A 12,249-nucleotide genomic window follows, 5' to 3' on the forward strand; every position below is an offset into this window, starting at 1 on the left:
GCTTTGAATGGGACTGGTAGTGTGCAACAATATTCCACCCTAGAAAGCACTAGTGTCTTAAAAAGTATTATCACTGGTATTGCATCTCCATCTGAAATGGTCTTGTTATCCAACCTGTCATTTTCCTGCAGTTGTATTCTTTAAAATTAATATTTGATTATGAATAGTAACTTAATATAGCTTCATTCATGTTTTTCATGATTTTTTTAATTTGGAAGCAACATTAGAAGAAAAACAGCTGAAGCAATGCAGGCGATGAGTCACAATAACGACTTGAGAATGGTCCAGGACTGACCGAAACGACTTTAGAATGGTCCAGGACTGACCGAAACGTCGTCGTCCCTTCACCTTCTAGTGTAGTGTCTGGCCAACAGCTGAAGCAATGTATTTTTAAAAAAGAAAAAAAAAGGCATCTCGCAAATGCCTCCAGAGGGCATCTCCAAAGGCAACAAAATTCACTCCTCACTCTAAAGAATCAGGATTGGTCCCATGTAGTTTGCCGAATTGAGGTTGCACTCTACATTAATTCACATGTACAGTAAATATAATTGGCCGATTTAGCATTTTAATGCAAACAATATAGCAAATATCAGCCTAAAAATCCTTTGGTCCTATACCAATTAAATTGCCTACCTTCCCGGTATCTACAAGAGGAAAATCCAACGTATACCAACAACCTAGTTTAAATCATCTTTCCCTTTGACGTAATGCATCACGTGTATAGTACCAGGGGCTTATAATTTACCCTTTTTTTCCTCTCCTCTTCTGAACCCAAATATCTACGCAGATTATGACAGTCTCCCTCATTAGTCACTAACCTCTGAATCTTGATGATCATATGGGCCACTCTCGTTCTCTCTCACTGAACGTGTAGAATACGAGTGAGTCTGCTTCTTTTGCTTCTTGCGCAGTTTCTTCTCTGACTCGTGATGCTGCTGAACTGGTGAGCGCACTGGTTCTGGTTTCTTCTTACTTTCTTCATCATAAAGCTGGAGTTCCATTTCTCCTAAACGTCTCCGTCTATCTAAAGACTGCTTAATATCAGATATGTTCCGTCGTTTAACAATGATACGCCTGTTCCATTTTATATTCGGGTCCCTGTGCCAATTACCAGTTGACTGACGTACACCTTCCACATCGCCAACTCGACGAGCACCAACACGGCCAGCTGTAGAAGAGTAAATCTTGCTGAAAAGGAACCTCTTTGGGAAATTAAGACAATCAGCACTAGATCAAAAACTAAATTTTGAGTCAAATGTAATTTCATGAGATGATTCTATATAGAAAAGTAGTAAAGGAAACAAAGAAATTGAACTGACCAAGTTCAATCTTTCAGTCTTTAATGAAAAACAGAAATGTAAGTACAGTATACCAAGTCTCAGAAGATCAAGTAAAAACAGATACTAAGAATTTTAATTACAGAATCATTCACTTTTACTGAGAAATCATGAACTAGGGCACATTTATTTTCAATTTGTACTAGGAAATATCAATCATGACTTTTCCACATGGCCACAAAAATGAACTTGTACTGTAGGTCTTACTAGCTCTAGGTGATAATGGGTCGTGCAGAGCAGCAACAGCATAAGAGTGGTCTGTGGGCGGTCCACTAGAACTGGCTCGGCGCTCTCCTCTTCTACTGTTACTACTCTCTCGTCTCTCTCGAACTCCACTCGGTCCTGGTTGTTCTCTTGATTCTGATGGTCTTCTGTCATGAGCTATTCTTTGGTCTTGTTCCTGTGCCAGTCTTTGAATCATGTCATCGATGCTTGGTCTCTGACCGGCACTATTTTCGATGGGCTGTGCATTTTGAGCATGTTCAGCATTATCAAATTCTATAAGAGCAACATCAATAACCTCTTGGTCACCTAAACAAAAGAAAAAAAAAACATCAAAAGATTGCAATATCATGGATAATTAACCCTTAAAGTGCGCATCACGTCATATGACGTGTTGGACGTTGTTCCAGTCAACTGCGCATCACGTCATATGATGTGTTGGAGTACTACGCAAGATTTAAACGGCCCGCGGATACACGGGGTTCACCACACCTTCAACAGGGCTCTTGTAAACAGACGCCACTTTTTAAAAAAATCGTGGGCCAAACTCCCGGGTGTTATTGGCCTCGGTATTGAGTGAGCAACCAAGCCTGACGCACGCAGCATGAGCTAACAGCACTGCTGTTCAGCTTGTGACCACAGCATCGCCTAAAAATGCCAAAATATACTTGTTCATGCTATTATGTAGCGATGATATTACAGAAGACCCCTGACTGTGATAAAACTGACCAGGGTTCTGATAATAGCAGGATTGTGGTGATATTTAGCGCTGTGCACCATGGAGGGAGGAGTAATGCTGTGGGAGGGAGGATGGTGGCGATGTCTTCTGACTGTGTGTGGCCACCTTTTATTGACTGCACTCAGCATACCAGCTTAGTGGTTTGCTATGGTGAACACAAATGTAGATACTTTTATATAACGTGTGTATAGAGAGTATAAACAGCAAGAGAAGGTTTGGAGCCGCCATTTTGGCGAGGGCGGTGGCGTCGTCTGCACGACGCCACCGTGCAGACGACGGTGTTGTTTACTGGTTACCACGATGGTCTTTGGGCACCATACCAGTTTATTTGTACAAGTATGGTGAATAAAACAGGTAGATATTTATATATAATGTGTGTATATAGCGTAATAACACCACACAGTATTGTTGAGGAGAAATATTAGTGCGTCTGGCCTTGAGGGCGGCAGCCTTTAGCTGACTGTGTGAGGTCCTACGTCTTTGTGCCTTTACTCACCATACAAGCTTAGATGTACAGTTATGGTGAACAAAACATGTAGATACTTATATATAACGTCTGTATATAGTGAATTATAGCAAAAAATTATTGTGGGAGGAGAATGTGGGCAAGTCAGATGACTGGAGGGAGGGCGGGAGTGGCTGGCTGGTACACGGCGGTCACTCCTCGTTACTTTTTGACTCATAATAGCTACTTAGTGGTTCGTTATAGTGAACAAAACATGCAGATACTTGTATATAACCTGTGCTTATAGTGTAATAACTGACAAAGTATTTGTTCACTGATTGATGAACATAATTGAATCAACAATATGCACACCATATTTTTGAGTACAGCAACGATTCACTCATTTTATTATATAAATATATCAAACTACACACTATTGAATATTAAAGCAAAAAGACTATGAAAAATCAATCAGAGACATTGAAATAATTAGGTAATTATCTCTTTGTGGCAACTCCGGCCTGACAGCTGGTGAGCAACAGACCGCCTGGGACGCATGCCGAGTCAGCACCTATAATTTGCCAGACTTCCCCACCCTATAGTGGGCAATATATGCCACTTACGAATTTTTTTATTATTTTTCCCGTGATCAGTGAACACAAATTAACAGGTTAGGAAGAATTTTTTTTTTTTTTTCAAAATGACATGCGCCTGTGGGGATGACAGGATATTAAACCCCGAGCATGTTAAGGGTTAAAATACTGTATACAAAGAAATGAAAAGATTTTGGAAGGGATCAAAAGTGAATTCCTGCAGCTAGCCTGACTGAGAAAAAACTGCACATAAGTTGCATTTGCCCTAGGAATCAGCCTACTGAAGACTAAGCCAGAACCTGCCCCCCACCCCCACCCTCCCCTCACAGAGGAGCAGGTAGCAGGGGATTATTTGTAATTACTTTCTCTACCAGAAAAAGAAGTTTCATTACATTTAATGCTTGATTTATGATCATTTAATACATGTGGAGCATTTTAAGGCAGTGTAATGAGGTATTATCAAGATACAATATATACAGTTATATGGGCACTCAAAATTTACAAATTACAAAAGTTATAGGTACCTCCAATAGGGATACATAATAACCAATTACCATTAGCATTTAAAAGAACATTAGGTATGAGTTGATCGTGTCGACACTTCTCTCGTCCCGGTACAAGCCGCTGATATTCCGGTGGATAAGGATCCCCATCCATGTTAACAAGAAATGGAGGCGGCATCAGATGAGGGGCCATTTGTGTTTGCTCATCTAGAACATGGCTATTACCATCACGCATTAAGGGCCGATAATCAGTATGGAAGAATAATTCTTTTGGTATCTGCAACAAAGATCAGAATACTACAAATACCATTTCAAAATATTTCACACCAATTAACTATAAATGACAAAACCAGCTTTAAAAAATTATAAATTATAGAATTAAAATAAATTTGAGACGAGTCATTGCTTCATAATTATTTGCGCTGGGTAAAACCAAATGGTATCCTCATTCCTCTGAAAGAGGTATCTATTAGCATGTTATTACAGTTAGATACTGAATATGTTTCTTGTCGAATTCTTAAATTAGTCATTACATTAATAAATTTTAAGAATTTACCTGCTGGAATTTTTCATTGTGTCCAATTCCAAATAATGCCAAGTGACCATGAGAGTCTGTGGCAGCTATGGTGAAGCCATCTGGAGACCACTTGGCATCAAACAGTGCACCATACCCTTGGCCTTCAATGGTGTTCTTGAAATTCCAGACCAAGGCACCCGTTAGAATGTCCCAGATCATCAACTGACCTGTTGATAAACACTCGTGGAGTCAATAAGCATCACCATTAACCTGTACTCAAAATTATTGAAAACCTTGCAGTAGACAGCTTAATTATCTCCAAATCCCTTTCAACATTATTACCTCTAAATAGCCAGCAGTCAAATTGTAACATGTTAGTCTATGAAGTCGGACAAATACATTTGGCTACTTAATAATGAGGTCAGAATCAAATTGCTGTGGATCCCTTCACACACTGTTGCAAAAACATGAACATGATGCTCTTGTCAAGCTTACAATAGACAAAATTGAAAATAATTGATATCAAATAGAAGCTTAGAATGTGTCATTATATCAGAACACTTGGATGAATTTGACAAAAGCATTAGCATGCAAATAAGACCTACAAGATCAAAGAGCAGGGGTGTCATAGGCACAATCAAAGAACACTGTCTGAACATCAGAGGTCCACAGCTTTTCAACACCCTCCCAATAATCATTAGAAATATTTCCAGAACAAATATTGTTTAAGATACACTTCGACAAGTTCCTGCAAGAAGTGCCAGATCAACTAGGCTGTGGTGGATATGTGGGCCTGCGGGTTACTTCAAGCAACAGCCTGTTGGACCAAGCTCAAGTCATGTAATGACTTGTGGTAAGTAGAATAACTCCCAGAACCCCATCAGGCAGGTACCACAAAAAACTTGTCGAACAAAACACTTGTATGGGCACAAGTAACAAAACCAGACTGTTCACCAGACTGACTAATGTTATAATAGTTCAAATATAACTTTTAGCCAAGAACCTCTGGACACTTGTACCAGAATCTTACCAAGTAAAAATTTTACCATGCAGCTATAGATCTAAACCTGTGTTACATGAAAGCATGAAGGTGAGGTACATATAAAGTGTGTGTTAGTCCACACTCCACATAGCACTTGGAAAGGATATAAAAATATGAAGACTGAGTAAAGGTAAACATTACCTAAACACTTTGACCATCAGCGATAGTGCTCTGACCATGCAGGAAGCGAGGTCACTTCTCTACTGACCAGCCTAAATTTATGAGCTACACTGCATAAAATGGGAAATATTTTTATTGCAACTGATAAAATAAATAAAAAAATTATTTGTATCCAAATTCTTCTAGCAAGTACTCAAAAAATGTGATGAAAGTATTAGCTTTCAAGAATAAAATCAAACAGCAACACTTTGACATTAACATATAATATTCATTATTATCCAATGTTGAAAATTATGTTCATTACCACCAAAATGGCATAGCTCCAAAACAGAATAATCTATTGCAATACATAAAACACAGTCCAAGCAGTGTTCTGTTACTAGCTATCAATATAAATAAATACAAGGTGTGTGTGCAGATAAATAGTAAAAACTAATATCAAACAACATCCACTGATTAAGACCTGTTCCCTCTGTAATCCTTTTGCATTACTGTATATAGTATTAGTATGGGGTGCACAATAAACTGGCTGCCACTGGTGGCAAGAATCAATCTTTTAACTTAAGACATGCAAATAGAACAAGTTTTTGGTACTTTAAATAGCTATCAAGGAAAATTATTAAGAAATAGCTATTACCATCATGAGCAGCCGTAAGAACAAGTCTGGGTTCGTGAGGATGGGCCTCTATTACATAGGAGTTATCCTCATGACCTCGGAGGATGTGTTTCAGCTCTCCCGTGCAACTATCCCAAACTCTAAGCCACTTGTCATTACTGGCAGTGATGACGTATTCGTCAGATTGGTTCCATCCAACCATTGTTACTTGCAACCGTTTAATCTCTTCAGAAGGTGGACTAATTCTGGAAGAAAATTGCCAAAGTAATAATGCAATTATAAACTTCACTAGTAAACTGCTGTATCTCTAAATGGAATTGTGTTTTTTTGACATTCACAGTGAAAGCTACTGATGTTAGATGATTATACTTTTCTCATCCATGCAGAATTGTGACAATACTTTATTTACTACCTACCCTGGAAGCAAATTACTTGTATCAAGTACAAGACTTTTCCACTGCTGCCGCTCATAATACCAAACAAGTGCAGTGCCATCTCGACTACCAGAAATAAACTTGAGACCATTATGGCACCACTGAATGCTATCCACACGATCCTGGTGTCGTTCCATTTCTATCAGCTTCTCAACCCCATGTTCTCCTCCCAGATGATACACCCTAAAGGCAAGAGAATTTAATTATCAATTGCAAAATATTAAAAAGCAACTAGTTGTGGTTCAAATATGTACACCAACCAAGAAACCTATCCAATCTCTTATGCTAGATACAGTACAAGCTTAATATTAATGTCAGGACCACACCTTACCATAAATTAGCATGACATATGGCCTTTTGCAACATCTACCTTTGTACCTTATTTTATTTTATTTATTTATATATACTGTACAAGAGTTCTTACATTCTTGTACAGCCACTAGCATGCATAGTGTTTCAGGCAAGTCCTTAATCCTAATTTTCATACACACACACACACACACACACAATCTCCAGGAAGCAGCCCATAACAGCTGGATAACTTCCAGGTACAGTCCTATTTACTGTTAGATGCATCAGGATGAAAGAAACTCTGCCCATTTGTTTCCACCTCCGCCGGGGATCGAACCCGGACCATAGGCCTACGAATCCCGAGTGCTTTCCACTCGGCCGTGAGGCCCTCAACACGTACATGTTGATGTGTGTACAATATGTACCCACTTACATACAAAATCGTATCATTTTACCAATGTTTTAACAAAATTTTTAGTACCAAATACTGTATACTCTAATTTTATTTGTTGTTGAATATGATTATTGTAACTTTGTGCAAAATATATACTGTAATACATTATAGACAAATATTTCTTCTAACTAGAACTCATCTCAGGCAGGTGTTTTTTTTATTGCTATCTTTGTGTGCACACCCAACAGTTTCTCACTTTGCTGCTGCCGTTATCAATAAGGTTCTGAAATGTGCGTGTTTCTAACAAAACTTTTTGCCAGTTGAATTGGATACATTTTTCAAAGATTCTGCCCCACATATGGTTCCTTTCATAACTGTGTATATTAACTATTGAGTTTGTGATGGATGAACTGTATCCCTGTCACCGAAAATGGCTCTGGCTTCATTTTCAACGAGCCTTCACTTAATTCTCATGACATGTTAGATCATCATTCTGAGCCAAAATCTTATGTCATTAAATTTTAAATTGAATGAGCATGCACATCTTGATCCATTGTTTCTTGTTTCCAGAAGGCCTTCAATAGCTCCCCAGTGCCAGACTTCCGAGACCCACAATGACCTATTGGGAGATGTGACCAGAATCTGGCTCTCTGAGGTGAGGGGAATGTGGGGGATAAGACATCTACCCAAAACTGAGGAAATTAACTATAATGGTTAAGGTTAAACAAATCAAACTGCTGCCTGAAATTGAAATGTAAATTAGGAAAAAAAAAAAAAAAAAAAAAAAAACAACAACAACAATACAATAGTTTGTTGTTGGTCAAGAACCTTAATCTTAATATACCAATACCAATGGTCCTGGGTTGCTACCTACCTCACTCGCTTGCCTGGTATTGTGTGGCTCAAACAGCTTCTGCTGGCACCTAATCCCTGCTGTTTGAGCCAGCAAAGTGGTGTTGATATTCCCTGGAATGAATATTCCATACAGGGCCACTTTGTGTGATTGATAGAAATCAATCCATATATGGATTGATTTATATTCATCGACTGCATGTTCAACAGCTTTCATTTTGCTCCAACTGACTTTGACCCAAAGTTCTTGATCCAGGTGGTTGGCTTCAGTCTCTCTCGCTATACAAGAGAAACAATTTTAGGGATTCATGTTGCCTCACTTTCAGGTAGTGTATTGGTCATGAATTACCACTGAGGTCTGTCAATGAGTTAATAAAATTATTTGAATGCTAGTGTTTTGTGCCTGCCACTGACTTCCGAGTGTTAGTGCCTTGCACCTTTACTGGGTTTGCACTAGGGTCTTTAAAAGCAATCTTTTCATCTGTGGCTTCTTATGCCTTCGCTAGTCGTACTCTTGTCAGTGTTAGGCATTTGACCTGCTGACAATACTACTTCTGTTTGGTGCATTTACCCATTTGCACAAGTGTTGGGCCACCAGTTCCTGTTGCATTCGAGAAGTTTGTTTTCTCTATTGGTTGGGACATAATGGCTCCCTCATTCAAAGCCAAATTTTGATGCTTGTAGCTTTCCAGGTTACAACTCAAGTGTTCTTGGATGCTGATGGTTTTCCTGTTGCCTCTATCATCCTGTCTGTTACAGGTTAGTACAGAAACCCTTTAATCCAAGAGGGTTTGACATTTTTTTGTAACTGAACTCCTACTTCGGCCAAACTGCCCTCTTATCAAACAACAGCTTATCAAGCTGCAGTCTTCTTGCAAGACTACACCTTGCCTAACAGGTGTTTGAAGTCCCTGGTTAACACCAGAATGGAGATTGCAGACTCTCTGTTTTTAATGAGTAAGATTATGAGCACCTGATGTAAGAACATAAGAACAAAGGTAACTGCAGAAGGCCTATTGGCCAATACGAGGCCACTCGTATTTATTACCACCCAATCCCACTCATATACATGTCCAATCCACGCTTGAAACAATCGAGGGACCCCACCTCCACTACGTTACGCGGTAATTTGTTCTACAAATCAACAACCCTGTTACAGAACCAGTATTTACCCAAGTCTTTCCTAAATCTAAACTTATCCAATTTATACCCATTGTTTCGTGTTCTGTCCTGTGTTGATACTTTTAATGCCCTATTAATATCCCCTTTGTTATGACCATTCATCCACTTGTAAACCTCTATCATGTCACCCCTAACTTCTCCTTTCCAGTGAATGCAATTTAAGCTTTGTTAATCTTTCTTTATATGAAAAATTTCTAATTTGGGGAATTGACTGTCATCCTACGCTAGACACGTTCAAGTGAATTTATATCCATTCTATAGTACGGCGACCAAAACTGAACTACATAATCTAACTGGGGGGCCTAACCAGAGCAAGACATAGCTGAAGAACAACTTCAGGTGTCTTGTTACTAACACTTTGATTAATAAATCCCAGTGTCCTATTGGCCTTATTACGAACATTCATGCATTGATCTTTTGGTTTTAAATTTTTACTAATCATAACTCCCAGATCCCTTTCGCAATCTCAACACCATCGATCATATCTTTTAACTATCATCATTACCTAGCCTCAAAACTTTACATTTATCAGCATTAAACTGCATCTGCCAATCTTTTGACCATTTCAAAACGCTATTTAGATCAATTTGAAGTGATAGCGAGTCTTCTGTGTTTATTTCCCTACCGATTTTTGTATCATCGGCAAATTTGCAAATATTGCTACTGAAACCTAAATCTAAATCATTTATATACATTATAAACAACAGAGGTCCCAGGACAGAGCCTTGAGGCACTCCACATACAACATTTTCCCACTCTGACTTAACCCCATTTATACTGTTTTCTTTGGTATAGCCTCTTCATAACTTTTGTTTTTCAGTTCTGGAAGTTATTTTGCAGCTGCATACATGTGTTGATTTGTGGAAGCTTTGCTGAATACATATGTTGAGTTAAACAGTCAATCATCACCTTGAATTTGTGCATTTAACCAACTCACCTGACAAAGTGGTCGGCCCCTCCAAGTGCCAAAAAATGTCCACCTTGGCTGAAGGACGCACAAATGAGTTGGGCATTACCAGGTCGAACCCTCTCATTAACTTTTAGTGGCTTCGAACTGAAATTAATATAAAAAAAATGAGATGCAGAATAATATAATGTTCTTTTGATTATTCACACACCCGTAAAAAAAAATCTGGGGCATGAAGTAATAAAGCATGAATAAAATATTTTTATATTTTAATCAGAATAGTAAAATATCTTTATTTTGCTTAAACCCATACTCCACCAATGTAATCACTGTCCAGAGACTGAACACACAATTTTAGGAATCAAAACTATTTGGATTCCTACAGAATTACTAACCACTTCCTTTATTAGGCCAAAGTCAAGATTCAGATAAACTGTACTGTACTTTATCAGCATCTCAATTATGCCATCCCGACATTTATTGCTAATCAAATTCTCACATTATATTTGCAACCATCCTAACCTTGGCACCAGAGCGCACGAAAACGACAACACTTACTCAAACTTTACGTCTGCCCCTCTGCGAACATAGGTCCAAAAGGCTACACAACCATCACCACCTGTTGAGACTAGAACTCCTTCACTATCAGGAGCAGGACAAAACTGCAAGGCTGTAATCATCCCCGTGTGGCTGCTTAAAACTGCAATCTGATATATATATCACAGTTTAATATACTGTACTATTTTAAACTTGCTATAGTTTAAGTTACATTAAATTATATTTAAATACTGTACAGTAATCGCTGAACTGTAATGTTTTAATGATTACATGGTATAAAAAAAAAATGCAGTTACTCTGAATGGGATATACTGCTTGGAATGTCTATGCTGTATGTTTATGAATACAGTAGTGTATAACCAAACTATATACAGTATATTCTTCTAAAATTACATGAACAAGGCATGCACTACTGCAAGTAAATTAAATTTAAAAATAAGCTTATTTTTACCAAGATTTTTAAAATCAACTTTATACCATGAAACAATGAATAAATGCTACAATGTAAAGTACTGTATATGCAAAGAATTTCATTTTGCTGGAGATAACCAAATTTCAACCCAATTTCACCCAATTTCTTTCTCCATCCTGGACTAGTCTTTTGTGTAGGACATTATCAAACACACAGACATATGGGGCCTGAAACAGAAGTGCTGCAACAAAATGTATAATTCTAAATACAGTATGACTTCAATTAAAAAAATATTTATAACACTTCAGTTCTTGCAGTTAGGCCCTTTCTTATTAGATCTTTGGCATTTCAAAGGTTAGACAAAAGAATCACCTAATAATTTTTAAATTACAAAAAAAACTGTACCTTTAAATCTAAATGTTGAAAGTGTTCATTGTAATCTCACCAAATATTTGGCTAGTCACATAAAACAAAGACACATCTAAATGTTCAGGACTTACTGGTGCAAGAGTTTGCAAATTCCACACTCGGATAATCTTATCACAGGAGCCCGCTGCAATGAGTGTATTTTCACTGTCAATTGCTAGGTCAGATATCTCGGCAGATGCCCCTCTCAAGGTGGCCAGTAACCGTCCATCAAGAATACTCCAAATTTTAACAAGCGTATCATCTGCACCAGTGATGATGTATCTGAATAAAACAGTAATTATAAAGTAGTGTAAATTTCTATATAGAACTTTATTTAAAATTTCATATGAAATGCATATCAACAAATCTATCACACATTTTATTTATAATCCTCCATATATACTATACCACCACCTTTCACCTGTCTTCTTGAAAGAAAAATAACTTAGGATAACTTATCTAACATGGCTGGTATTTAAAAGTACACTATAATCAATCACCGTGAGTATAAATACCAATGTATCTTCTCCAGCTGTAGAAACCTCACATGTAGCATTTATTGTATTGACTCCGTTGAATTATGCAACGTGGCAATCACTTAATAGCAATTCACAAAGGTGGAAAATACTGAAGCAACATATGGTATTACCCAAACCTTCCAATCTTACTGCACAATT

The 12,249-nt window shown here is 37.9% G+C and overlaps 1 protein-coding gene across 2 annotated transcripts in view; it reads right to left on the bottom strand.

Moving 5' to 3' along the window:
• Window positions 1–12,249, bottom strand: part of BRWD3 (bromodomain and WD repeat-containing protein) — a 70,702-nt gene that overhangs the window by 41,355 nt on the left and 17,098 nt on the right. For both annotated transcript variants that reach the window (XM_045765362.2, XM_045765355.2), the window contains exons 7-15: window positions 11,665–11,854; window positions 10,753–10,901; window positions 10,225–10,341; window positions 6,551–6,751; window positions 6,156–6,379; window positions 4,396–4,583; window positions 3,891–4,116; window positions 1,545–1,868; window positions 819–1,168 (exon numbers count right to left, since the gene is read on the bottom strand). In XM_045765362.2, coding sequence (XP_045621318.2) covers window positions 819–1,168; window positions 1,545–1,868; window positions 3,891–4,116; window positions 4,396–4,583; window positions 6,156–6,379; window positions 6,551–6,751; window positions 10,225–10,341; window positions 10,753–10,901; window positions 11,665–11,854 — 1,969 coding nt within the window. The remainder of the gene's footprint in view (window positions 1–818; window positions 1,169–1,544; window positions 1,869–3,890; window positions 4,117–4,395; window positions 4,584–6,155; window positions 6,380–6,550; window positions 6,752–10,224; window positions 10,342–10,752; window positions 10,902–11,664; window positions 11,855–12,249) is intronic.

This window comes from Procambarus clarkii, chromosome 14, assembly GCF_040958095.1.
Source record: "Procambarus clarkii isolate CNS0578487 chromosome 14, FALCON_Pclarkii_2.0, whole genome shotgun sequence".
Lineage (NCBI taxonomy): Eukaryota > Metazoa > Arthropoda > Malacostraca > Decapoda > Cambaridae > Procambarus > Procambarus clarkii.